The 27,281-nt window shown below is 33.9% G+C and overlaps 2 protein-coding genes across 2 annotated transcripts; one reads left to right on the top strand and one right to left on the bottom strand.

The window, feature by feature from the left end:
- Positions 1–5,165: 5,165 nt before the first annotated feature.
- On the bottom strand, positions 5,166–12,990 carry LOC120424732 (platelet-activating factor acetylhydrolase IB subunit beta homolog). The gene is made up of 2 exons (XM_039588961.2): positions 12,309–12,990; positions 5,166–6,302 (listed from the first exon to the last, which is right to left on the bottom strand). The coding sequence occupies exons 1-2, from the start codon at positions 12,702–12,704 to the stop codon at positions 6,021–6,023; spliced, it is 678 nt and encodes a 225-aa protein (XP_039444895.1). The 5' UTR covers positions 12,705–12,990; the 3' UTR covers positions 5,166–6,020.
- An 11,366-nt stretch (positions 12,991–24,356) lies between these two features.
- LOC120425097 (uncharacterized) lies at positions 24,357–26,337 on the top strand. Its single transcript, XM_039589527.2, has 2 exons — positions 24,357–24,496; positions 24,560–26,337. Exons 1-2 carry the CDS (start codon positions 24,490–24,492, stop codon positions 26,119–26,121), a joined length of 1,569 nt encoding a protein of 522 aa, XP_039445461.1. The 5' UTR covers positions 24,357–24,489; the 3' UTR covers positions 26,122–26,337.
- The last annotated feature ends 944 nt before the right edge of the window (positions 26,338–27,281 follow it).

Genomic DNA, 27,281 nt, shown 5'->3' with positions numbered 1-27,281 from the left:
TTTTTTTGTAATTGTCTGCTCTACAATTTTGTAAAACATTGTTACACTCTAAAAAATAACCCTGCAAAGTTAGAAAAAACACGAAATTTTAAAATGAAAATTTTGTTCTAAATGAAAAAATGACTCTTCTGGGTCAATGTAGATTCGAAAAGTACATTAAATTTCCCATAAAATGACATGCTCCAAAAATTTTTACAGTCGAGTAACGGAAAATGGGAGATTTTTTAAAACTTTTTTAGTGTTTTTTTCGATGAAAAATACGTTTTTTCGGAATTCTGAGTACGCCATCAAATCGGGCGTCTAATTTTACATAAAAGTCCCTTTGACACCAAATTTCAATCTCATCACCGTTTCAGGCTGCAAATTATTGAAAAACACCTCTTTTTTCGCATGTTCAAAAATGGAAGGGGTCGTACCACCCCTCCGTCACGAGATATCAAAAAACGGACCTCGGATTCGTGATCAGGGACAAGAGTTACCCCTTAGGACAAAGTTTCACGCAAATCGAAGAGGGGTCGGGGCAACTGCTGTGTGAGTTGGTAGAGAATTACCCATGTATTTTGTTGAAAAGCTTATAAATTTAGTTAACGAAATATAAACATGGATTTTTTTTTTCTTGAAAACTATATCAGCAACTTTATTGATGGTACATTTAACGAACAAATAAAGTTTTAACATCTTAAATATGATTTTAGCAAGCAACGGAGGGGCAACCATGGGTGGTCTCTCATGCTCATGCTTAAATATGAATTTATCAAGAAAAACTATGACTATCAAAGTCACCCCGGAATTTAAACTAAGAATTTTTGACGTAACTATTTTTCTTAACACTATTGAAAAACCTTTTATTCAAAATAGTACATGGACTTTGTGTGGCCTAGCCCACACAGAAAAAAAATTATGGTAATATTACATCTGGGAAGGGGTACATCTTTTATGTCAGAAAAAGGTGTAATTTTACCTCTGGAAATGTGTAATTTTACCACTTTTCTGGTGTAATGTCACTTTTTCAGTCTAAATTGAGGTAAAATTACATCATAAAAGAGGTAATATTCAACCTTCCAAAATTACAGCTTCCAAATTTACATTATTTTTTTTCTGTGCAATGCATGTTTAAAAATAATAATCTTAAGAAAAACCTTACCAGTTGGAAAATATTTCAAAATCAAATTGAAATCCTATCAAAGCCACCCCGGTTTACGGTATATAAAAATTCAAAATTAAAAACATTGGTTTCAACATTAGGATGCATGAAGCGTTTTAATATGCATTTTACACCAGTCCAGTTGTTTTCAACCGTTGGTTTTAAAAATATCTAAGTATTCGTGAAATTGATTTTATTTTTCGCAAAAAAAAAATACTTTTGTAGGTACCTTTACATTGGTATTTCACAAAAAAACCAAAAATAATTCAACGAGCCCAAACATGCTAAACATGTTTATAAGAGCAAACAAAGGCGTTTAAAATAGTTTTCATTAGATGCGACTCTTATGTCAAATGACATTAGTTTTTTTTTTTTTTTGCAAGCAAAAATTGTTTTGCAACAAAAGTTTTTTCTCGGGCCACTTTTGAAGGTGGGCGACATAAACTTTTGAAAATATTTGTAACGCCCTAATCTTATCCAAATAGTTTACGATAACTTATTTAACATATCTTATTGAAATTAACTTATTGAATCCAAATCTTGTCAGACTTTTAAATTTTACAAAATTTTGCACCGTTTGATACCGATTGAGCAATTTTAGCTCAAATCAGAATTTTTTCTGGTTCTTTTGTACCCGACCCTCTCCGATTTCAATGAAACTTTGTAGACATGTCGTCCTAGGCTCATATACGCCATTTTTGTGTTTTTGTTTTTGTGAAAATTACATTTGAGATTTGAGATTTTTTTTTTTGCATTTCGTAATTTAAAAATTACTGTATCTCGAAGCCGTTGCATCGTATCAAAAAGTGGTGAAAGACAAACTTGTATGAAATTGGACGGGCTTTCTGAAAAAAAAAATACACTGAAAGAAAAATACACGCCACTTCCTAGAAGTTTTACGAATTCTATGTTTGAAAGTAAAATTTGAAGGTGATGTCACTATTTTACTTCGCTCAAATTTTTTGACGAATTAGCCTAAGATGATACAAAAAGGGATCGAAGTAAACCATGCGCGTGTGCGGATCGAAATATTTTTCGCTGTCAATTTTGTTCTTCAAATTTTCTTCCAAAAAATAAAATCAATGCTTAATTTTGCCCTTTTTTGGCAATATCCGGTGGAAAACTTGGTGATCACGAACGAGCGCTTCAACAGTTGTATCCAGCGGAGCATTTGGAACAAAACCTTCGAAAAGAAGTTTGGTGCAGATATCGAAGCTGCTTCCCGGCTTCCAACGGAAAAAAATTATCATAATCAAGATTTTCCAGCAGCAGCAGCAACTTCATCCGATTCACTTCCATGGACAACGGTGGAGTCCGTCGGCAACGTCACCAATCCCAGTCAAACGTCGTGGTTGGCTGTTTTAAGTTTGTCGACGGGAGATCATCGGATCACAAGTTAATTAAATCGGACAACTCCCGGAACTCAAATGAAGCTGTCTTGCAGATTACATGACTTGGTGAGCCCGTTCTTTTTGTAAAACATAAAACTCTCTCACTAATATTCTAACATTCGCTCAAACCACTCAAGACAACCACGCCAAATTACCATTAAATACGCGGTAGGGTGTTCCCTTGGTCGTTCGCTGTGAGTTGTGGATTGCCTGCTTCTCTAATGAAGGTTCGACTAAGGGGGCATGCTTATTAATTTCTCGTCGCTCCATACCCTCAGTGACGTGATGGGAACAAGGGCGTCTATGCAAAGTGTCCCTACACCCGCTACAAATTTCCGGCGCTTGGGGAGGGAAAAGGGAAACCATTTTGATCTATGCGCCGGTGTTTGTAGCATTAAAATTCGTGCAAAAAAACTTATGCACGTGGGTGTACAGATTATGGAGTAAAAGATGATCGAATTGTTCACCTAGCACTCACATGTGTTCCAGGACCAAGTTGCCTGCGGGTATGGGGATCATACATACATACATACATACAATTAGCCTAAGATGATACAAAAAGGCTCACGACACGAATAATGTAGGATGGTACGCCTCTCAAAAAAAAATACAAAAACTGACCTAATCCACCTAAATGCTTGATGCCTTCCTCACTTTACCTTTACCAACAATGAATAATATGAGTGGTTTGGACACAAATTTCATCTTTTTTTTTAGATCCTGGGTTTAACTTAAATAGAACTTAAGTGATAATAACTCGAGACAGATCATCAATGTTTTAGACTCGTTGGAAAGGTCTTTCAATTACCTAACCAACGATAGGGTGGATGATGGATCCGGACATTGTTAACATACATTTAAGTGAGATCCAGCTACAAAAAAGTACATAAATATCACTTAAGTGGTCGTAACTTGAGACAGGGTTGCCAGATCGTCAATATTTAGGACTCTTTTGAAAGGTCTTTGTGTAACCTATGTTTGTTATATAACATGATGATATTTGGTGCGATTTCCTGCCATTTATTTAACTTCCGAAAATATGTGTAAACACATTTTTATACATAACTTTAGAAATACTTATCGAAACTTCAAACAATTCAATAGCACCGTATGGGACCCTAAACAAAGTTGAATGCGACTGGTTTGGTTAAAATCGGTTAAGCCAGTGCTGAGAAAACTGAGTGACATTATTGGTCACATACACACAGACATTTCGATGCCAACATTTCAAAAAGCATCATGTACAAACTATGCGTTTTGAGGAAAACGCATTTGAATGTTGAGCATCCATTTTCAATTCCCATTTTAATATAAAAGCAAAATAAGATGTTCTAATGATAACAGACGATGAAAAACGTTGCTCTTATTGATACTTGATCATCCAAATTCAATAAAACACTATTTCCGTAATTTTATTTGTGAAAAACAAACATAACTTCTTTTGAAATCACCAACGTCTATATCACCCTGCTGTCATTGAGGGGAACGCTTTGTTTTTCTTCGCCGAATGTACATGGCGCTTTTTTCATGATGCTTTTTTTTTCGTCACGAGGTTCATGTAGTCTTTTATTTGACAGGTTGACAGGGCTACATAAACAGGGACTGCTGATGGCAGAGATTTTGTTTATGTTACTTTATTTAAAATCATAATTAAACAGACTTTACTGAAGTAACTTTTGCTCATTTTTGATGGAGAGGTAGCTTATTAGGAGTACTTTCAGAATATGCAATGACCCAGAAAGTGTCAAAATGTACATGATGCCTTTTGAAATGTTACCGTCGATTTGTTCAGTTTTCGATTCTGAGTCGATATGTATGCATCAAGGTTGGTATTTGTATTTCACATTTATCCAACCTTTGTTTCTAAAGATCACAATACAAATTAAAAAAAAACACATTTGAAAGAGGATTCGTTATTTATTTTACTGAAATTGCAATCCAAAATTTGCTATCCAGTGATAACGTTCTGTTTTATGGAGAAACTACGTCAAATCAAAATGTAGATTCTTTGCAGTGTAGGGACAATTTTTTTCCCAAATAACAGTAATTAATGACTCGGAAAGTCAGAGAATCAGAGGATTCGCTTTGATATAAGCCGCTTAGTTTTTCCCATCCGCAGCCAAAACGAAACACCATTTTAGGTTTTAGAATATGCGTTGGAGCATCCTCAACCACATGTAACATGGAGCGAAACATTCGATATTAATAAAAGTGAATAAAAGCCGTTTATTCACTGATGGGCAGTACTGTAACCATTTTGTTACTTATGAATGCCCTCTTTATGACAATAAAAAGGGTGGTGATATTATTTGGTTCTCAAAAATCAAAGGAACAATTCTGAAATAGCAAATTAACTGCACAGCATTTTTATTTAGTTTTCCTTTTCTCAGTTCGTCACAATGTTTGCAGCGTTCATTGGTTGTATATTCGTGGTTTCCTTCCCTTTTTTTATCATCTCAAAAATCTTTTTTGTTTTCTTCATTCTTTGGGTTGTTTTGTGTTTTTCTTGTTTGCATTCTTTGCTCAACTTGCATTACGGTCGATTCAATAGGCGGGTTTAGTGACGCCCCCTAACGGTAGGGTGGAAAATCAAGTCAAACTGAAATCTATTTCGTCTTTTTTTCTTCTTATTTTTTTATGGAATGTAATTTTAATTGTTTATCAGTACTCGCTGTTAAGGTAGATTGTATTGTATTTATTTTTAACTGTATGTTTATGTGTGTGTTTTTGTTTTGTGGTAGAAAAATATATGTATTTATATTTATTCGATTTGATGACCAACTTCTCCAGCTCCTGCCGCGCTTCGCACACGTGCTCGAAATTCTTTTGAGATCATGCTAAAGTCTAGAGTGTTTCGTTTTCTTTTTTTCAAGGGACAGAGAATGTTTTGTTTTGCTTTTGTTACATGAAAAATTCGTGAGGTAAGGTGGAACATTGTAACTGCTACTACACGACTCTACTTTCGTAACACTACAGAAGACGGTTGTTTGGACAATTCTAACTCACTATCCTAGTACGGTGTGTTTAGGTTTTAATTTTTGTTTGTCACTTTTTTTGCAAAAAAGAAATTATGATCGAAGCAGACTGGATTCAGATATCGTTACGTTGAGCAGATTCGAAGTTTGTTTCTTTAATAAGCCAACTTTATGTTTTTCGCTAAGCTACGTTACATCCTTAATAAATAATACGTTACGTAATAAATAATATCAATACGAGCCGTTACATAATATAAATAATAATATTTAAATAAACTCCAACTATGGTTTGTTCTTAAGTTGTAAAACAAAAAAAACTAAGGGAATGTTTAGTTTCCTAGCAGCACAATAAATGAAATTTTCAATTACGTGATTGTGTGTGTGTTTTTTTTTTCAGTGTATAATTCGCACACGTGTGTGGTGTTTTCTTCTTTCTTCTCCAGTCCACAATCTCTCCAAGGCACACGCACACGCACAAACACACCCGCAATCTTCTCACTCAAGCCCACTTCACTCCGACGGGGTCAGATCGCGTTCCTTCTCGTTCTCGGTCAGAATCTGGTGCAGCAGGTCCCAGACGGGCTCGAACACCTTCTTGCTGCCGACGTTCGTCAGGTTCAGATAGTCGAACATGTCGTGGTGGCTGATGGTGCCGTCGCTCTGGATGAGGCCCCCGTCCACGGCGACGATCTGCACCTTGTCCATGCCGGCGCACCGCTCCTTGAGCAGCCCGTTTACGGCGGCGTTTTTGTCCCGCAGTGGGTTCGGTTGGTGGCCCCGCGGGAGCAGAGTCTAGTGTAGAGAGAGAGCGGAATTTGTTGCGGTTAGTGAAGGTTTTTAAATGGGGGAAATAAACCCATTCCCATCACACCAAGTTTAAAATTTACTAAAAACAAGTACACCAACCATTAGAGCAGTACACAACTTTATGGTAAACATTGAGCAATTCTCCACCAAAACCGGAAATGGATTTTTTTTTTATTTGGTTAAAACTTTGTAGGGTCCTTCCTTATGACCAAAGAAGCCATTTTGTTTCATTGGTTAACCCTTACAAGGCTCCATACAATTTTGGCAACTGTCCATACAAAAATGGTGCGTAAATATTCAAAAATCTTCAACTTTCGTAGGAATTGCCCACAATCCGGATTTTCTATTTCTTAAGTGTTTTGATATGTTTTAGGAAACAAAAATCACAAACATTCAATATTACGCCCAATTGAAATATTAGTCTTTTTTCCAAAAATTTTAAAATATTTTTTTAAGAAATCATGAAATTTCACAAATGTTTAATTTTTTAACAATGAAAATTTGACCATTAGAAAATGTGGGAATATTTGGATCAGACTTAAAAATAAAAGAATTCACTTGTTTCATTTTCTTTTATTCGATGTATTTCTCGCCGCAACATTTTTGTTCATACTTTTCTAGGGCTTAAATGTTGCGGGGTTTTGAACGCTAAAACATATCAACAAAAAAAAAATATGGATTTTGGTAAATTGAATTTAAGAACTCACGACACTTAAGCAATTCTCCACCAAAACCGGAAATGTATTATCTTTTTTTTTTTTTGTTCCATAGGTTCACCCATAAAAGTCTCAATACAATTTTGGCTGCTGTTGAGGATTATTCAGACAAAAAAAGGTACAAGGATTTGTTTTTTTAAATATTTTTTTATTATAAAAAAATAATAGTCCCCAACGATACTTACAACTTTGCCGAAGACACCAAATTGATCAAAAAATTCACTCAAAAGTTACAGCTGTTTGAATATTTACGTTACATTTTTGTAGAGAATTCGTAGAGAATTACTCATATACAGATTTTTTTAAAATGATTTGAAAATGATTATATTTAAAAAAATAAAATTTTGTAATTCGACGGTAACATTTAAAAAGGCATCATGTACATTTTGACACTTTCTGGGTTATTGCATTTTCTGAAAGTACTCCTAATAAGCTACCTCTCCACCAAAAATGAGCAAAAGTTACTTCAGTAAAGTCTGTTTTATCATGATTTTAAATAAAGTAATATAAACAAAATCTCTGGCATCAGCAGTGCCTGTTTATATAGCCCTGTCAACCTGTCAAACAAAAGACTACATGAACCTCGGGACGAAAAAAAAGCATCATGAAAAAAGCGCCATGTACATTCGGCGAAGAAAAACGAATCATAATAAAGCGTCCCCCTCAATGACAGCAGGGTGATATAGGCGTTGGTGATTTCTAAAGAAGTTATGTTTGTTTTTCTCAAATAAAATTACGGAAATAATGTTTTATTGAATTTGGATGATCAAGTATCAATAAAAGCAAGGTTTTTCAACATTCAAATACGTTTTTCTCAAATAGGATGGTGTGTACATGATGCTTTTTGAAATGTTAGCATCGAATTGAATTTTTCTTTGATATCACTAAAAGCTCAAATCTGCCGTTAAAAATTTAAAAAATATCTTGTATGGCTCCGAATTTGTCATGATACAGATTTATTTTTAGAAAAATACAGATCTCCCATAAAGTTATCTGGCATCGTTGGTCAGAAGATATGACGATATGAGTATTTATGGAGGACTGCAGATCGCTGACATGTTTACACACGGACAATATTTACATACGAGCTTGGTGAAAAATCAGTTATAAAATGTAACATTTTATGTAGCAAATTTACTAAGACAGATTTTGATGCATTTTTTATTCCTGTGGGTGTAGTATGTTTTCTATTTCGTGTACCGTAAAATGGGGTGACTTTGATAGCCGGGGTGACTTTGATAGGTATGGTATTTTTCCGCAAAATAAAGAGTACAATTAAAATACGTACGGAATTGTTTAGAATCATAATGACTGCCGTAGAGAAGTGTTCAAAGTACCTCAAAAAGAACTTTTTATAAAATTTTGAAAATTTTAAAAAGTTAGTTCTCCAAATTTATAGTCAATTTCAGTTAAACAAATTGCATGTAAAATGTGGAAACTTTTGATTTGTGCTTCGAATTCAGTATAAAATACAATACAAATCAATAATTTTATAAACAAAACCAGTTTTAACAAATTTCAAAATGTTCAAAAATTTCAAAATGTCAGCATTCCAACACAATCATCTTTTTTAAGCCATTATTGAAATCTTATAGTAAAATATAAATTGCTTATTCAATTCCGAACCAGTTCCAAAACGTTCAGGACGGCCTACAATTCCGTTTTGTAAAAAGGCGTCATCGATTAAAGACTTTGCATGGTCCGAGGAATCTTTCGAAAATCTTCTGATGGCGGCAGAGAAGGAGGCTCATAAGCTCAAATGCACAGCTTACGTCGAAGATTTCACTTAATCTTCGAGAGCAAGGTGACTCGTTGGCAGCTAAAGTTGAGGAAGCGACAAAGGAGAGGGCACCTTCAGCATCTTTGGAATCGGCTTCGGAGATAAAGGCACGTTTGGTGCTTTCCAAGTCCAAGTACCAAGGTGTGAGGAATTACGCGGTAAAATATACGGAGCCAAGAACCATTCCCCACCGTGAAATAAAGTGATGGAACTTCGAAATGCGATCCTACCAAACATTGAACCTCCATTTTGGAAGAACGGGATTCAATTTGGTTGGCAAAACGGCGATCAGGATACTTGACCAAAAAGATACAGTTAAAAAGGACGACTCACTGCTAATGGAAAATATTCTACCGGTATCTTATGTGTCCCATTGACACATCGAATATTTTCATTCGAATCATTCTGTTCATTCCCAGAATTATTCGGGAATGATGCTGGCATAAACATGATTATTTCATTTCTACTTAATTTTGTTTTTGCGTGTTAACGATCTGCAGCTGTCATTTTCTCGAATGAAAAAGTAAACATGTTTTGAAAATTGAACTCGAACAACCCGCCCCCATTCTTCCATTCTCGGCGGTATTAATTCGCGTGTAGAGGAGAGATCGACAACTATGTCGACTATCACCTTGGACGGGAAAAGTCCAAAGTGGAGAAGAATTGGAGATAGTAAGCGAGAACAAGGAAAAGTACAGAACACAAATCGGCCGTTCTAAATTACTCCTGAAAGAGACCCCTCGACACTATGGCACAACAGAAACGTAGCCGCTTTCCTACGTGTGACGACGGTTGAAGATAAACAACGATCAGCTGCCAATAAGAAAAACACCAAACCTCCAGCTCAATACCATCCTCTTGTTAAGACCGAGATCCGCAGAATAAGCGATGATCCAGAAACAAACAGGCACATAGCCAGGAGACTTCTCAACAAACCGGAACTATTCACAGAAATACTGGGAATAAACGTGTCCTTAGCAAGCAATAGGTCTATTCCCGTACTGCAGAATTCTGCAATTCTGCACGAAATCGGCAGCAGAGCGTTCCCGTACTTTTCTGCAACATAAGTAACTTTTTTCCCAGGCAGAACTTCTGCAACGAGAGAGACAGAAGTTGCAGCAAAACCGTTCCCGTACTTTTCTGCAAGCTCTCTCTTCTCTTTCTTGTTGAAAAGTTACTGCAGGTTGGTGTGATGGATGTAGAGTACACGCTTACATAAAGTTTGCAATTTGGGTGAAATCAAGCATTGTATTATTAGTTGTAATATTTTTTTTTGTTTTATTATTACTAAATTGAATTAGTCTTTTGAAGAGACGTTTGTATATTTTAAATTGATGGATTTTTTGGGTAGTTAGTTTTTTTTATGTCTGGTTTTATTCAGAACGATTTTTTTGTGTTAACGATTTCATAAGTTCATTAAGGTAAAATTTAGGTAAAAATGATATAGCGATATTTTTTAGTATTAAAATGATAACTTTTTGAATAGACTAAATATGTATGTTTAAAAAATAGGTAAATTTAATTGCCAAATAATAAATTGTACCTTTAGCGGTGCTACCAATTTGTATTCTTATTTGAACCAAAAAATGTGATGTAATTTAGTCGAATTCTTAAATTTTAGGAAGTTTAAATTCTAAAATTCGGAAATTCTTAAATGCGCCATCTTAAATCACAAAAAGTACATTTTTTTGGAGTCGTTAGAAAATTAGGTTAAGAGGATTTTGAGATTGAACATTTTGACGAGTTCTTCGGAAAATAGAGTACGAATTGTTTCTATTTTTTTATATTTGAGTTTTCATTTTTTTTATGTACAGAATTTTAAAATTTTACTTAATTTAGTTTTTTTTTTGTTTCTTTATTTTTTATTATTTCTTTAAACTGTAACTTTTGAATTTTTGATGTTTGAACTTTTGATTCATTTATTTCGAATTTAAAAATATTTGAATTTTTAAGTTTAGGAACTTTTAAGTTAGAAACCTTAATTTTTTTCGAATTTTGAAAATCAAGTTTTTTTTTGAAATTTTTTATGTTTAATTATTTGAATTTTCAAGCTTTGAATTTCTGATTTATTGTTTTTTTTTCTGAAATAAATATTTGCATTTTTAAATTTCTCTAATATCTGATTTATTTTTTTAAAGCTCCTCAATTTGAAAATAGTTCTTTTTATGTTTTTAATCACGAATTTCTTAAGTTTCAGATTCATGAGTTTCAAAATTGTAAAGTTTGTGATTCATTTTTTTTTATTTGTCAATTTCGCTGCGTCACCGTTGTTCTTCGATGTGAAATCCAATCATAATTTATTTATGTTATCTTTCAAACATTTTGCTATTAAAACATGTATTTATGGTCTATATAAATTAAATATACCTTCTATATTAAACCTTTTTCTTTTTTTAATTATGTTTTTAAACGTACCTGCCATTCTCATTTCTTAAATTGTTTACCTAATGTAAAGTTTTGAGTTGTTTCTAATATAAAATGTCTACCTAAGCATTATTAATTTCTAGTTTAAAAAATGGTACATGCTTGATTTTTTAGATAAAATGTTGATTTGCATAAAAAATAAGTCCCCGTTCTAGAGGTAAACTTCTTTCAATTACAATTTTTGTCAATCCACTTTTTTAATTGTTTTGAAATAATAAAAAAAAACTTCAATACCCAATTTGAGTAAATCCATTCAACTGTGTACAATATTGCAGAAAAAGTACTGGAACGCGCTACTCAGGCAAAAGTTTTGCGGCTTCTCTCCTTGCAGAACTTCTGCAAAAGAGAGAGATGAAGAGAGCGAGCTGAAAAGTACGGGAACGTGCTGCAAAAAAGTGACTTATGCTGGCTGCAGAATTCTGCAGAAGTTGCAGAAATTCTGCAATTCTGCAAGTACGGGAATAGACCTAATATGCGCTTGCTTTTATTACGCTTGTTTAGCATTGAGCTCGCATCCCCTGGATCCGGTCAAGATAAGGAGCCTTTGTTAAGAGTTCGTGCAGCAGATTAAGTAGGAGTATCCAAGGATGCTACCTTCAAACCGTTCCTAGACAAAAATGTATCAGTAAATTTGTAACAAAAAGACCCAGAGTGTTGAGAACATTATGTTATGGTCTGATTAGAAGACGATAATCAAGCAGGCTCCGTTATCTGAACAGACCTGAGAAAAGATCATAAAAATGACGTCCGTAATAGAGATTTTTGTTTTATTATAATTTGTTGGCGCTTGGCCCATTTGATTTTGTTTTCTAAATATAAATAATCAAGGTGTGAACATGTTTTTTTTTTATAGAAGAGAACACTAAAATGGGTAAGTGCCATACATGTTAAGGTGCAGTTAATTCTGTCATTGTCAAAATCTGATCAAGTTCATGCTCTTGATAAGAATTCAATGTTTGGAAGGTGTTGCATTAGAAGCCTGATTTAATCCAATTAACCGTTTACACATTCAAAGCGCAGGGTTGGGACAAAGATCCCTTCCACCGCCGTGCGAAACCCCACAAAACTCACCGGAATCACCACGTACACCCCGGCCAGTTTGCTCCGGATGGTGGCCACGATCGCCTGCACGCCTTCGGCCACCTCCTCCGCGCTGTCGCCAATGTTGTTCGTCCCGACGTGCAGCACAATCACCCGCGGCCGGACGTTCTCCAGCTCGCCGTTTTGCAACCGCCACAGCACGTTCTGGGTGCGGTCGTTCCGAATGCTAAAGTTGAGACAGTGCAGCGGCACAAAGTGGCTGTTCCAAAAGTCGGTGAACTGCAGCGACTCGAGCACGCAATCGCCGATGAACATGACCTCCGGGTCCTTTTCCTTGCACTCCTGCACGAACCGCTTGTGCACCGCAAGCCACCGGTCGTCCCCGTCCAGGTCCTTGCAGATCGTGGGCACCGTCGTCGAGGCCATCTCTCTCGTTTTGCGAAATTCCGGAATTTGGAAGCGGGTTGGAAGAAAAATCTCCGCAAAATCAGTCAACCAAAACGGTAGTGCGGGAGCGTTCGGAACACACGGGAAGATGGACCTGCAGGTCCACCGATTAATACAACAAATTGATGGAAGGGAAAACCTTTTCAGCGAAGTTTTCCTTTTTCGGAAGGGGCCAGACAGCTGCTGCACACACAAAAAACCAGCTCTTTTTTTTCTTCACTCTGCTTTCTTTCGATCGCAAGTCAGCCGAATCGAATCGTTCCAGCAGAGAACTGTCAACGCGTTGACATAAGCGACGACGACGACGCGCAGCAGTGTCAGAAGAACAAAGAGAAAAATCGAAGGAGCGTCACTGAAGCGTCACGCGGGTTGGAGCTTGATTTTGAGCAAGTGCGCCATCTGTCGTTGTCTAGCGAAATGTGGTATGCTTGCATGTTTAAAAATTTGTGGTAAGTTTTTGCGAGAAATGCCACTTCTATTTAACTCTTTTCTTTTCAAATTTTCGTTTATTTCATTGAAAATGTGATTTTTGACTTCTACTGAAAGGAACTTATTGCCGCTTGACAACCGCGGCGGAATAATCAGAGTTAAACTGACTTTCAAGGAGCCATTACACTACGGCAAACAAACTAACTAACTCGCACTTTTGACAGTTTGCCAGTTTGCTTGCTATGTTTGTTTGTACAAACGTTAGCCTGCATACATTTTGCCTTGTTTGTGAGTTTGGCAAACTGTCGAACATGAAAAAGTGCAAGTTTGTTTGTTTGTTTGCGGTAGTGTAATGGTGTAATGTAAAAATTCAGCTGTCAACTTGAATTTGGTTTGGAATCTATTTATAGACGCACACTAATGGTACGTTTGTTTGAAGAGCCGGTGCGGCACTGAGTGCCGCACTCGTCGGTGCCAGTTTTGGTTCAATCAAACCACGGACGAACGGACATGACACCACGAACAAATTTGGCCCAGTTTTGTGAGGCAAAATTCAAATTTCAGCCGAATAAAAATACGTTGAAACCGCGATGAAACACTAGCGCCGCTTGTGTTTACGTTGGCGAACTATATTTGTTTTGAAATTATCACACATTCAGTCAAAGTTTTGGCATACTGCGGGAATTGAAAAATTTCTGTATTTTATCCGCTACCATTACTTTCGCATTGCGCGCTGTTCCTTTTGCGGCGAACGGTAGTTATACACATTTTATTGATGTCAACAATACTTTTTGAAGCGAATCCAAAGTGAATCATGAATTTGCTAATAAACAAAGCAAACAGGATGTGCGAAGTTCACGACAAATTTAGTAAATAAGTTCAGCTATTTAATTTATTTATAATTTTCCTGACAATTAGAATTTTTCATTATTTTGAGCTCGCGATTAAGCATAACATTTTCCGCTGTCGTAAACGGGAGTAAACCAACATTTTGATGCCATTCTTGCACGTCCCAGGATTCCAGCTTTCAACAGCTATAAATGGCAAAGATATAACTAATCAGATCGCCAGAAGGACGCTTAGCACACGGAATTCGAGAACTGGCCTCCCAACACTAGGGAATGGCAAGTTCGTAAGATCCGGTCCAATAATCCGCAAATCTCTGCCACAAAACACCATGTGCGGGAAGGAAGGAACAGCCAACGGTTCGCGGAACAGTTCCAAATAGAAGCTCTCGGCTGGTGGACACCCAATTCGGAAATCTCACGCAAAATAAATTGAGCATACTTTGCGGTTGCGGCACAACCTTCTTGCTCCTTTCAATTATTTGATAGTTCTTCTGAGCCGCAAAACTAAACCCACTGCTTAGAAACAGCAAGATCTAAAGGAAATCTGAAGATGCCCCATTCTGTTTCGTTTAGTTGTTAAAACACGTCGAAACTTTCATTCCATTTCATTTAGCACGCAAATCAACGATTCCAAACGTTTTGACAACCGACAAGCCGAACTCAAGCAAACGGTCGAGTTAAGCAAACTGTCAAATTTTGTTATGACATTTACGATCTCCTTCTGAAGGCAAGCAGGAAAAAAAGAACATGAAGAAGAAAGAGAAGACCAGCTTCAAAATCGAAATGCTGGTGTCATGTCCGTTCGTCCGTGCCATAAACCTATCAAAAGGTCTATTCCCGTACTGCAGAATTCTGCAATTCTGCACGAAATCGGCAGCAGAGCGTTCCCGTACTTTTCTGCAACAAAAGTAACTTTTCTCTCAGGCAGAACTTCTGCAATGAGAGAGGTTGAAGTTGCAGCAAAACCGTTCCCGTACTTTTCTGCAAGCTCTCTCTTCTCTTTCGTGTTGAAAAGTAACTGCAAGTTGGTTTGAGTATACGCTTACATAAAATTTGCAAGTTGGGTTAAATCAAGCATTTCATTATTATGTAGTTGTAATAAATTTGATGTTTTATTATTACTAAATTTAAGTAGTCTTTTTGAAGGGACGTTTGTATATTTGGAATTGACGGATTTTGGGGTATTTTTTTAATGTCTGGTTTTATTGAGAACTATATATTATGTTAAAAATTTCAGGCTTAGTTCATTAATGTAATGATATAGCGAATTTATTATTTTTTAGTGTTAATAAAGTTTATAAGTTAATCCTGAGGTTAATCCAGTATTACAGCACGGCTCATAACCCAACAAACAATTTGTATCATAAAAACAAATTGATTTAAAAAACTTTTAAAAGACACATTTCTTTTGAGTTGAATAAATTTCAAATAAATATTTGTTTAAGAATTGATTTTTTATCTTAAATTGTTTTTGAACAGACTAAATATGTGTTTTTACCCTCTACCGCCCAAATTTTTTTTTTCGAAAATATTTATTTTTCCCGTGTTCAGGAGGTCATTTTGAGCAACTTTTGTTCTACGAAAAACTTTACTTTTCTTGTTTTATGTTTTTCTTGTTTCATTTTTAGTATTTTAATTTGCATTTATCTTGTTTAGTTTTTGTTTGTTTTTGGTAGTATTTGGCCTACTCTATCACCTAATATAATTACATTTCGCCTATCTAATTTTTTCATTTTTTTCCAGTCACTTTTTCAATTTTTTGCATGTTTTTCACATTTTCTGATGTAGAATCGCACCATCATCATTTAAATTGCAAAAAATGCGTAGAGGCATAGTCTGGGACACTACAAAAAATACTGCATACTTCTTTTTACTGAAAATATAGGAAATGTTAGTAAAAAACACAGCCAAAGTTGACCCCTAAAAAAAATGACATTTTTAAAAACATTGGCAAAGTAACATTAAACAAGTTAAACTTCCAACCCTGAAATTTTCTATAATTTTAAGAGTTCTTTTTTCCAATGCTTTTTAAAAATCAAAAATCGGTTGGAAATTTGATTTTTGGCGATTTTTAGATCGAAGCCCGTCTAAAATAATAGGTAAATTTAATTGGCAAATTATAAATTGTACCTGTGACGGTGCTACCAATTTGTATTCTTATATGAACCAAAATATTAAATGTATTTTGTTGAACTTTCAATGAAGGAATCATAAAAAAGGTATTAGACTGTATCAAACAAATAATAAATATAATTGATTATATGATTGATGACCATAAATAATTGTTTTGCTGAAACATAAGTTAAGTTGTTTACACATAAAATATTTTATACTATTTAAAATTGATATAATTTTTATTAAAAATTATACGGTATACGGTCTCGTGGCGCAGGGGTAGCGGCTTCGGCTGCCGATCCCGATGATGCTATGAGACGCGGGTTCGATTCCCGCCTTATCCACTGAGCTTCTATCGGATGGTGAAGTAAAACGTCGGTCCCGGTTTCTCCTGTCTCGTCAGAGGCGCTGGAGCAGAAATCCCACGTTAGAGGAAGGCCATGCCCCGGGGGGCGTAGTGCCAATAGTTTCGTTTTAGTTTCGTTACGGTATACTTAAATTCTTAAATTCCTAAATTCCGGAATTCCTAAATTCTTAAATTCTTATATTCTTAAATTCTTATATCCTTAAATTCTTATATTCTTAAATTCTTATATTCTTAAATTCTTATATTCTTAAATTCTTATATTCTTAAATTCTTATATTCTTAAATTCTTATATTCTTATATTCTTAAAACTTATATTCTTAAATTCTTAGATTCTTAAATGCCACCATCTTGAATCATAAGAAATATACTTATTTTGGAGTCATATTCTAGGTAAGAAATGCATATTTAGAGGATTTAGAGATTAGAAATTTTGTAGAGGTCTTCGGATAATAGAGTACAAACTGTATCCTAGAGGTCTTCGGATAATAGAGTACAAACTGTATCTATTTTTTTATAATTGAGCTTTTAATTTTTTATTTACAAAATTTTTAAATTTTACTTTTATTAAATTATATTTTTTTGGAATTTTTTAACTGTAGATTTTGAATTTTTCATGTTCTAAACTCTTGTTCTAAATTTTGATTTTTTTTTATTTCGAATTCAAAATATTTGAATTTTTGAGGTCTGATTTTTTTTATTTAGATTTTTTGAAATTAAGCTTTTTTTTAATTTTAAACATTTTGAATTACTTAATAATTTTAAGCTTTGAATTTGTGATTTATTTATTTTTTTTCTGAGATAAATATGTACATTTTAAATTTTTCAAATACCTCATTTAATTTTTTTAGCTTCTCAATTAAAAAAATATAAGTTTTTTTTTATATTTTTATTTTCTTAATTTCCGGGTTTCTAAATTTATGTGTTTCCATATTTTTGAGTTTGTGATTAATTTACTTTCTAATATTTTTCAACTTTGCTGCGTCGCCGTTGTTCTTCCATTTGACATCCATAATTTATTTATGCTATCCTGAATAAAAATTCCTTCAAATAGTCTGCTTTCTATTTGTTAAACGTACTTGCAACTCTCATTTCTATTTTTTACCTAATGTAAAAGTTTTGAATTGTTTCTAATATATAATTTCTACCTAAGCATAAGCATCTTTTAAATAAAATGTTGAGTTGCATAAAAAATAAGTCCCCGTTCTAGAGGTAAACTTCTTTCAATTATAATTTTTGTCAATACCTTTTTTTAAATAATAAAAAAAACTTTAATACCCAATTTGAGTAAATCCACTCAACTGTGTACAATATTGCAAAAAAAGTTCTGGAACGCACTACCCAGTCAAAAGTTTTGCGGCTTCTCTCCTTGCAGAACTTCTGCAAAAGAGAGAGATGAAGAGAGCGAACTGAAAAGTACGGGAACGTGCTGCAAAAAAGTGACTTATGCTGGCTGCAGAATTCTGCAGAAGTTGCAGAAATTCTGCAATTCTGCAGGTACGGGAATAGACCTAAAGTCACCCCGTTTTCTGTTTTACAGCATGACGTCACGAGCGTAAATAAACACATATTTTTCAGAGACACACGTGGCCTGTCAAAATCCGCTTAGACATACACGGAAAACCGGCATTAGTCTTTAAAGACTTATTTTTAGCCTTTTTTGAAGTTCGGTCAGTATTGTCAGAAAAAGGCCTAAAAATTAGTCTTTTTTTGGGCCTAAATTTTAGGCTTTTTTTAGAACTTAGTGCAAAACTTAGAAAAAGACTAAATTTAAGGCTTTTCTGTACTATAAACTTTGGTTCACGATTTGACATGTCAAATCAGAAAAAGTTGAAAGTTGCCGGTGGAGGTTGCAGTTCGTCGGACGGGGCAGGATTTTGGCCAGTTTGCAGGTAAGTTTTTGTGTTTTTCCTGCCGGAAGGTTCGGCCGGAGTGAGTAAGCGGCCGAACGGTAAATTCTGGTTCTCGGTATGGTGGAGGAGGACGGGAAGGCGTGAATTGAGCCGTGTTTTTCTGCAGATGGAGGAGGGAAGGAACATTCTTTTTTGTGGACGGCGTTGTGTTTGTGAGTGCTGGAGGAAGTTTTGAGTGCGACAACAGAGGACAGAAAATCTCGGAATCAATCCGCCGGGGATTGAAATTCAAAGTGGAAGCGTAAAAGGACAACGAAGCGGGAGTGGACAACCGACGGTGGCGGTGAAAATGATGGTGGTGGTGGTGGTTGTGTTTGTGAATGAGTGTGTATGAGTGGTGTGTGTGTGTGTGTGTGTGTGTGTGTGTGTGTGTATGAGCGCAATTTTGAAAATTTGCGTGAGTGCTACTCCGTGTGTGTGTGTGTGTGTGTTCAAAAATTTAAAATTTTTAAAATTCAAAATTTCCAAAATTCAAAAAATTATAAATTCAAAAATTTAAAAATTCCAAATTTCCAAATTTCAAAAATTTAAAAATTCTAAAATTAAAAATTCTAAAATAAAAAATTCTAAAATTCAAAAATTCTAAAATCCAAAAATTCTAAAATTAAAAAAATCCAAAATTCAAATATTCTAAAATTTAAAAATTCAAAAATACAAAAAATTCAAAAATTCAAAAATTCAAAAATTTGAAAATTCAAAAATTTAAAAATTCAAAAATTCAAAATTTTAAAAATTCAAGAATTCTAAAGTTCAAAAATTCAAAAAATTCAAAAGTTCAAAAATTCCAAAAAACCAAAATACCAAAAATCCAAAATTCCAAAATTCCAAAATTCTAAAATTCTAAAATTCAAAAATAAAAAAATTCAAAAATTCAAAAGTTCAAAAATTCAAAAATTTAAAAATTTAAAAATTCAAAAATTTAAAAATTCAGAAATTCTAAAATTTTAAAATTCTAAAATTCTAAAATTCTAAAATTCTAAAATTCTAAAATTCTAAAATTCTAAAATTCTAAAATTCTAAAATTCTAAAATTCTAAAATTCTATAATTCTAAAATTCTAAAATTCTAAAATTCAAAAAATTATAAGTTCAAAAATTTAAAAATTCCAAATTTCCAAATTTCAAAAATTTAAAAATTCTAAAATTAAAAATTCTAAAATAAAAAATTCTAAAATTCTAAAATTCTAAAATCCAAAAATTCTAAAATTAAAAAAATCCAAAATTCAAATATTCTAAAATTTAAAAATTCAAAAATACAAAAAATTCAAAAATTCAAAAATTTGAAAATTCAAAAATTTAAAAATTCAAAAATTCAAAATTTTAAAAATTCAAGAATTCTAAAGTTCAAAAATTCAAAAAATTCAAAAGTTCAAAAATTCCAAAAAACCAAAATACCAAAAATCCAAAATTCCAAAATTCCAAAATTCTAAAATTCTAAAATTCAAAAATAAAAAAATTCAAAAATTCAAAAGTTCAAAAATTCAAAAATTCAAAAATTTAAAAATTTAAAAATTCAAAAATTTAAAAATTCAGAAATTCTAAAATTTTAAAATTCTAAAATTCTAAAATTCTAAAATTCTAAAATTCTAAAATTCTAAAATTCTAAAATTCTAAAATTCTAAAATTCTAAAATTCTAAAATTCTATAATTCTATAATTCTAAAATTCTAAATTTCTAAATTTCTAAAATTCTAAAATTCTAAAATTCTAAAATTCTAAATTTCTAAAATTCTAAAATTCTAAAATTCTAAAATTCTAAAATTCTAAAATTCTAAAATTCTAAAATTCTAAAATTCTAAAATTCTAAAATTCTAAAATTCTAAAATTCTAAAATTCTAAAATTCTAAAATTCTAAAATTCTAAAATTCTAAAATTCTAAAATTCTAAAATTCTAAAATTCTAAAATTCTAAAATTCTAAAATTCTAAAATTCTAAAATTCTAAAATTCTAAAATTCTAAAATTCTAAAATTCTAAAATTCAAAAATTCTAAAATTCTAAAATTCTAAAATTCTAAAATTCTAAAATTCTAAAATTCTAAAATTCTAAAATTCTAAAATTCTAAAATTCTAAAATTCTAAAATTCTAAAATTCTAAAATTCTAAAATTCTATAATTCTAAAATTCTAAAATTCTAAAATTCTAAAATTCAAAAAATTCTAAAATTCAAAAATTCAAAAATTTAAAAATTCTAAAATTCTTAAATTCTAAAATTCTAAAATTCTAAAATTCTAAAATTCTAAAATTCTAAAATTCTAAAATTCTAAAATTCTAAAATTCTAAAATTCTAAAATTCAAAAAATTCTAAAATTCTAAAATTCTAAAATTCTAAAAATTCTAAAATTCTAAAATTCTAAAATTCTAAAATTCTAAAATTCTAAAATTCTAAAATTCTAAAATTCTAAAATTCTAAAATTCTAAAATTCTAAAATTCTAAAATTCTAAAATTCTAAAATTCTAAACTCAAAAATTCAAAATTTCATTATTCAAAAATTCTAAAATTCTAAAATTCTAAAATTCTAAAATTCTAAAATTCTAAAATTCTAAAATTCTAAAATTCTAAAATTCTAAAATTCTAAAATTCTTAAATTCTAAATTCTAAAACTCTAAAATTCTTAAATTGTTAAATTCTTAAATTCTTAAATTCTTAATTTCTTAAATTCTTAAATTCTTAAATTCTTAAATTCTTAAATTCTCAAATTCTTAAATTCTTAAATTCTTAAATTCTTAAATTCTTAAATTCTTAAATTCTTAAATTCTTAAATTCTTAAATTCTTAAATTCTTAAATTCTTAAATTCTTAAATTCTTAAATTCTTAAATTCTTAAATTCTTAAATTCTTATATTCTTAAATTCTTAAATTCTTAAATTCTTAAATTCTTAAATTCTTAAATTCTTAAATTCTTAAATTCTTAAATTCTTAAATTCTTAAATTCTTAAATTCTTAAATTCTTAAATTCTTAAATTCTTAAATTCTTAAATTCTTAAATTCTTAAATTCTTAAATTCTTAAATTCTTAAATTCTTAAATTCTTAAATTCTTAAATTCTTAAATTCTTAAATTCTTAAATTCTTAAATTCTTAAATTCTAAAATTTTTAAATTCTTAAATTCTTAAATTCTTAAATTCTTAAATTCTTAAATTCTTAAATTCTTAAATTCTTCAATTCTTCAATTCTTAAATTCTAAAATTTTTAAATTCTTAAATTCTTAAATTCTTAAATTCTTAAATTCTTAAATTCTTAAATTCTTCAATTCTTCAATTCTTAAATTCTTAAATTCTTAAATTCTTCAATTCTTAAATTCTTAAATTCTTAAATTCTTAAATTCTTAAATTCTTAAGTTCTTTAATTCTTTAATTCTTTAATTCTTTAATTCTTTAATTCTTTAATTCTTTAATTCTTTAATTCTTTAATTCTTTAATTCTTTAATTCTTTAATTCTTTAATTCTTTAATTCTTTAATTCTTTAATTCTTTAATTCTTTAATTCTTTAATTCTTTAATTCTTTAATTCTTTAATTCTTTAATTCTTTAATTCTTTAATTCTTTAATTCTTTAATTCTTTAATTCTTTAATTCTTTAATTCTTTAATTCTTTAATTCTTTAATTCTTTAATTCTTTAATTCTTTAATTCTTTAATTCTTTAATTCTTTAATTCTTTAATTCTTTAATTCTTTAATTCTTTAATTCTTTAATTCTTTAATTCTTCAGATCTAATCAAACTACGCCAATCTAGTTCTGAGCTAAACTCTAACTCTTAATTTACTGTCTCTCTCACTTAAATGAAATCACCCAATTTTTAAATAATTATCAAACTGTCACAACTCATCTTCAAAATATTGATTTTTTTTTATTTTCAGGTCATAGCTGAACGCATCCGTGAATCTGTTGTATTGCGAAATTACCGAATAAAATTTTTTTTATAAATATTTAAATAATATATAACAATATTTTATTTTCTACCCTTTGTTCCCACCATTTTGATCCCCTAGGCTTTTCAGGCCTAAAAATAAGTCTTAAACAGGTTCCGCCATCTTGGATTATGTCCTCTTTGATCCCCTCCCATTCCCTGCAAAAGCCTAAAAATTAGTCTTTTAAACCTATAAATAAGTCTTTTTAGGCCTAAAAATAAGTCTTAATCAAGTTCCGCCATCTTGGATTACGTCCGCTTTGATCCACTCCCATTCCCTACAAAAGCCTAAAAATTAGTCTTTTAAACCTATAAATAATTATTTTTAGGCCTAAAATTAAGTCTTAATCAGGTTCCGCCATCTTGGATTATGTCCGCTTTGATCCCCTCCCATTCCCTGCAAAAGCCTAAAAATTAGTCTTTTAAACCTATAAATAAGTCTTTTTAGGCCTAACAATAAGTTTTAATCAAGTTCCGCCATCTTGGATTACGTCCGCTTTGATCCCCTCCAATTCCCTGCAAAAGCCTAAAAATTAGTCTTTTAAACCTATAAATAAGTCTTTTTAAGCCTAAAAATAAGTCTTAATCAAGTTCCGCCATCTTGGATTACGTCCGCTTTGATCCCCTCCAATTCCCTGCAAAAGCCTAAAAATTAGTCTTTTAAACCTATAAATAAGTCTTTTTAGGCCTAAAAATAAGTCTTAAACAGGTTCCGCCATCTTGGATTATGTCCTCTTTGATCCCCTCCCATTCCCTGCAAAAGCCTAAAATTTAGTCTTTTAAACCTATAAATAAGTCTTTTTAGGCCTAAAAATAAGTCTTAATCAAGTTCCGCCATCTTGGATTACGTCCGCTTTGATCCCCTCCAATTCCCTGCAAAAGCCTAAAAATTAGTCTTTTAAACCTATAAATAAGTCTTTTTAGGCCTAAAAATAAGTCTTAATCAAGTTCCGCCATCTTGGATTACGTCCGCTTTGATCCACTCCCATTCCCTACAAAAGCCTAAAAATTAGTCTTTTAAACCTATAAATAATTATTTTTAGGCCTAAAATTAAGTCTTAATCAGGTTCCGCCATCTTGGATTATGTCCGCTTTGATCCCCTCCCATTCCCTGCAAAAGCCTAAAAATTAGTCTTTTAAACCTATAAATAAGTCTTTTTAGGCCTAACAATAAGTTTTAATCAAGTTCCGCCATCTTGGATTACGTCCGCTTTGATCCCCTCCAATTCCCTGCAAAAGCCTAAAAATTAGTCTTTTAAACCTATAAATAAGTCTTTTTAAGCCTAAAAATAAGTCTTAATCAAGTTCCGCCATCTTGGATTACGTCCGCTTTGATCCCCTCCAATTCCCTGCAAAAGCCTAAAAATTAGTCTTTTAAACCTATAAATAAGTCTTTTTAGGCCTAAAAATAAGTCTTAAACAGGTTCCGCCATCTTGGATTATGTCCTCTTTGATCCCCTCCCATTCCCTGCAAAAGCCTAAAATTTAGTCTTTTAAACCTATAAATAAGTCTTTTTAGGCCTAAAAATAAGTCTTAATCAAGTTCCGCCATCTTGGATTACGTCCGCTTTGATCCCCTCCAATTCCCTGCAAAAGCCTAAAAATTAGTCTTTTAAACCTATAAATAAGTCTTTTTATGCCTAAAAATAAGTCTTAATCAAGTTCCGCCATCTTGGATTATGTCCGCTCTGATCCCCTCGCATTCTCGAAAAAGACTAAAATTTAGGCTTTTTGACGATAACATTAAGCCTAAAATTTAGCCTTTTTCGTACTAAAACGAAACTAGTCTTTTAAAGACTAACCCATCATTAGGCTTAAAAAGACTTAACACGGTTAGGTTCGATAAAGCCTAATTTTAAGTCTTAAAAGACTAATGTCGGCTTTGCGTGTAAAGCAGAATATAACTCAAATCTGGCATTTTCTTCTCTAACTCATTTCGGAGTACGTTTGCTTCTGTACGTGGCAAAAGTTTAGTGTTTTGGATGTGCGTGTGTTTGTTATTCGATTGGCGGGATTAAAGTCTGCTTTATCGACATCAGATTTTATTATTGTGGCTTTGGCAACACTGCTCCAGCAATTTATTGTTATTGTTTTAAAGTCGATTTTTCTTCCGAAAAAAATCACTGAAGCTGATAACGCCAATTAATTTTATAAAATTGAACTGAAATCATGACAAAATAGCCACCAATCAAAATGGAAGGTAATTTGTAGCATGATTATCTTATCAGGACATGTTTTAATTCAATCCGTCCTCCAAACCCAGCCCAACCCACCCTTCGCTGTCGGCTGTGCCTGACCGTCTTCTCCGACTCGGACCGAACCCAGCTACGGGACATATTCCGCGACGACAACGGGGACCACTTTGGGTGTAAAGTGCGCGAATGTACCGGGGTGTACGTAACGCGGCAGGATTCGCTCACCACGGCCTGTGCCAACTGCGTCCAGACGGTGCACTTTATCGACGAGTTCCGGAACCTGTGCCGGCAGTCCGACAGGAGTTTAGTGCGGGCGGCGTTCGACGGAGTGACCGGGTTCGGTCCGGCACGCTGGGAGAGCTACTCGTATCATGTTAGGGAGTTGAGGAAGTTGCTGGAACCGCAGCAGGAGGAGAACGTTGGCGGCGGAAGCGGTTACTTGCCGGAGACGGTGTTTGTGAAGGGCCAACAAGGACCGGCTGAGGTTGGGTTCGAGTGGGAGGACGTGGAGGAGATGGTGGCCGTAAAGCAGGAGGTTGTTGGTAGTGACGAGGAGGATGAGGTTGAAGAAGGGTTGGAGGAGGTTGTTGGGAGCGATGATGATGGTGCTCCGCGACGGAAGAGGAACCGAGTCAACTGGGAGGTGGATCCGCTGACGCTGGCCAAAGCAATTCATAGACTTCCGGTGCTGTGGAATGCGAAGCAGGATGGTCACCGGCAGTCGTACCAGCGAGATCGAGCTTGGACCCAACTGGCCACGGAAACGGGATTGAACAAGGACAAACTGAAGAAAATGTGGTGCAGCTTGAACGACATGTTCCACCGGAAACGCTGGGGTTCCGACGCGTCGGACGTTCAACTCTACCAGCTGCTGGAAACCATGTTCAGTGCAAGCATTCGCCGGAGGAGCAAATTTGGCCTTTCGAACGAGACTCGTGCCGCGATGGCCAAAATATCCAACGACAACGGCGAAAACGAGCGGATGAAACTGGCCCAAATATTCTACAAACACGAAGACATCTGGAACAGAACCCATCCAGATTTCGACAAACAAACGAAGTGGACCAACCTCGCAACGCAGTTGAACACCACCGTAGACGAGCTCAAACGCCACTGGAAGTGCTTCAAGGACATTTACTACGCCCGGCGGAGGCGTCTCCAAACCGGGGAAATCAAACCGACCCACCAATGTCTGCAGGATCCGTTCTTCCTACTTCTGGAGAAAATGTGGATCAAAAATGCCCGACCAGCCCAGCGCCAACCGGTTCCACTGCGCACCACCGCAAATATCAGCGCCGAAGAAGTGGAACCACTCCCCGCCAACAATCGAATGCAGCTCACCCAGCTGATCTACGACCGGGAAGTGATCTGGAATCGGTCCCATCCGGACCACCCCGTGCTGGCCAAACGGGACGAGGCGTTCGACGAGGTGGCCCGCGAGCTGGGCATGTCGATGCCGGAGTTGAAGCACCACTGGCGCACGCTGCGCTCGTTCTACTGCAACCGGTACCTGCGCATGAAGCGCGGCCAGATCGCGCCCGACCATCCGCTGCTGCACGAGCCGGTCTACCTGATGCTGCGGAAAATCTTCGGCGATGAGAGCAGTGGCGGCGGGGAGGAAGGGGAGTGATTTTTGTTTATATTTAGAGCATTCCGATTACCTTAGTGTTCAGAAAACAATTGGTGAAGGTGTACACATTCAATGAAAACTAGTGCAAAGAACGTATTAGCAATTAGCCTGCCTATTTTACTGTATTTATAAATATAAATAAATTAAACCAAAACTTAAACTACGAATACTTGGCCCTGTTTTTTTCATTTCCTTCCATACAGCGCGTATAATGTCTAATCTAATCTATGAATTTTCAAGCAAAATAAGCGCCTCTCTAGCACCTACGGAAAGATCAAGTACATAGAATGCTTAAAATGAGCCACCATAAAAGCACTTCCCTAACACGGATGTGAACTTCATGTAACACCAACGAACACGGAAGAGAAAGCTAGTACGTATGGCAAAGAACAGTCTTAAATTTCTATAGTTACTACAAAATACTACTGGCTCAAGCTAAGCTAAATTAGACCTCAACATCAGCAAAATTGCTGTAAATTTGGGGATAATCAATAACAAAAAAAAATTCATAATTTTATAAATTATAAAATTAAATTCTAACTTATGTCACAGGATGGTATACTTTATTAAAGTTTATTTCTTATGATTATTTTTCTATTTTTCATTGACTTCCGTCTCATCATTAGATACTCGGAGCTTGTGCTCCCGTGACGACCAAATTTCGACTGATCGTGGTGGATAGAATGTTCCGTGAACACAAAGTTTTATTTGTCTGTCTCTTTCGACCTCTTAAGGGTATTGTCGTATTTTTTGCGCAACCAACCCAAAACGAGTGAAAGCCTTTTCTTTGTTTCAAGATACTACCACCCACAACTTGAAACTAGACTGCTCGCTTCAACACTAAACACCAGATTAAGCCACTCTCTGAATTGCGATGCACCAGCAATATTCTCCCGTTACCAACGAACAAAACCTAAGCTAACGCTCGAAAATCTGGTGGAAGACTGTCATCGGATCATCAACCTCAAACAGGACACGCAACTGGTTAGGAAAAACTCAACATCCATGCCGCCGCAAGCAACCACGGCCTACTGCGACGGAGACGAAGGTGCCAAGTTCCCCGTTCTGCGGTGACATGCACTATGTCAGAGAATGCAGCTACAAGAACCACAATACGTGCATTAGATGCAAGCGTCAAGGGCACAAGGAAGGCTGGCCGA

Source organism: Culex pipiens, chromosome 1 (assembly GCF_016801865.2).
Source record: "Culex pipiens pallens isolate TS chromosome 1, TS_CPP_V2, whole genome shotgun sequence".
Taxonomy (NCBI): Eukaryota; Metazoa; Arthropoda; class Insecta; order Diptera; family Culicidae; genus Culex; species Culex pipiens.
This window is presented reverse-complemented; position numbering and strand designations above follow the sequence as displayed.

Excerpts from the sequence above, each read along its gene's own strand:
- LOC120424732 (XM_039588961.2), bottom strand. The coding sequence starts at position 12,704 with ATGGCCTCGACGACGGTGCCCACGATCTGCAAGGACCTGGACGGGGAC. Across the intron at positions 6,303-12,308 it reads GGGTGTACGTGGTGATTCCG|ACTCTGCTCCCGCGGGGCCA; the intron begins GTGAGTTTTGTG and ends TCTCTACACTAG.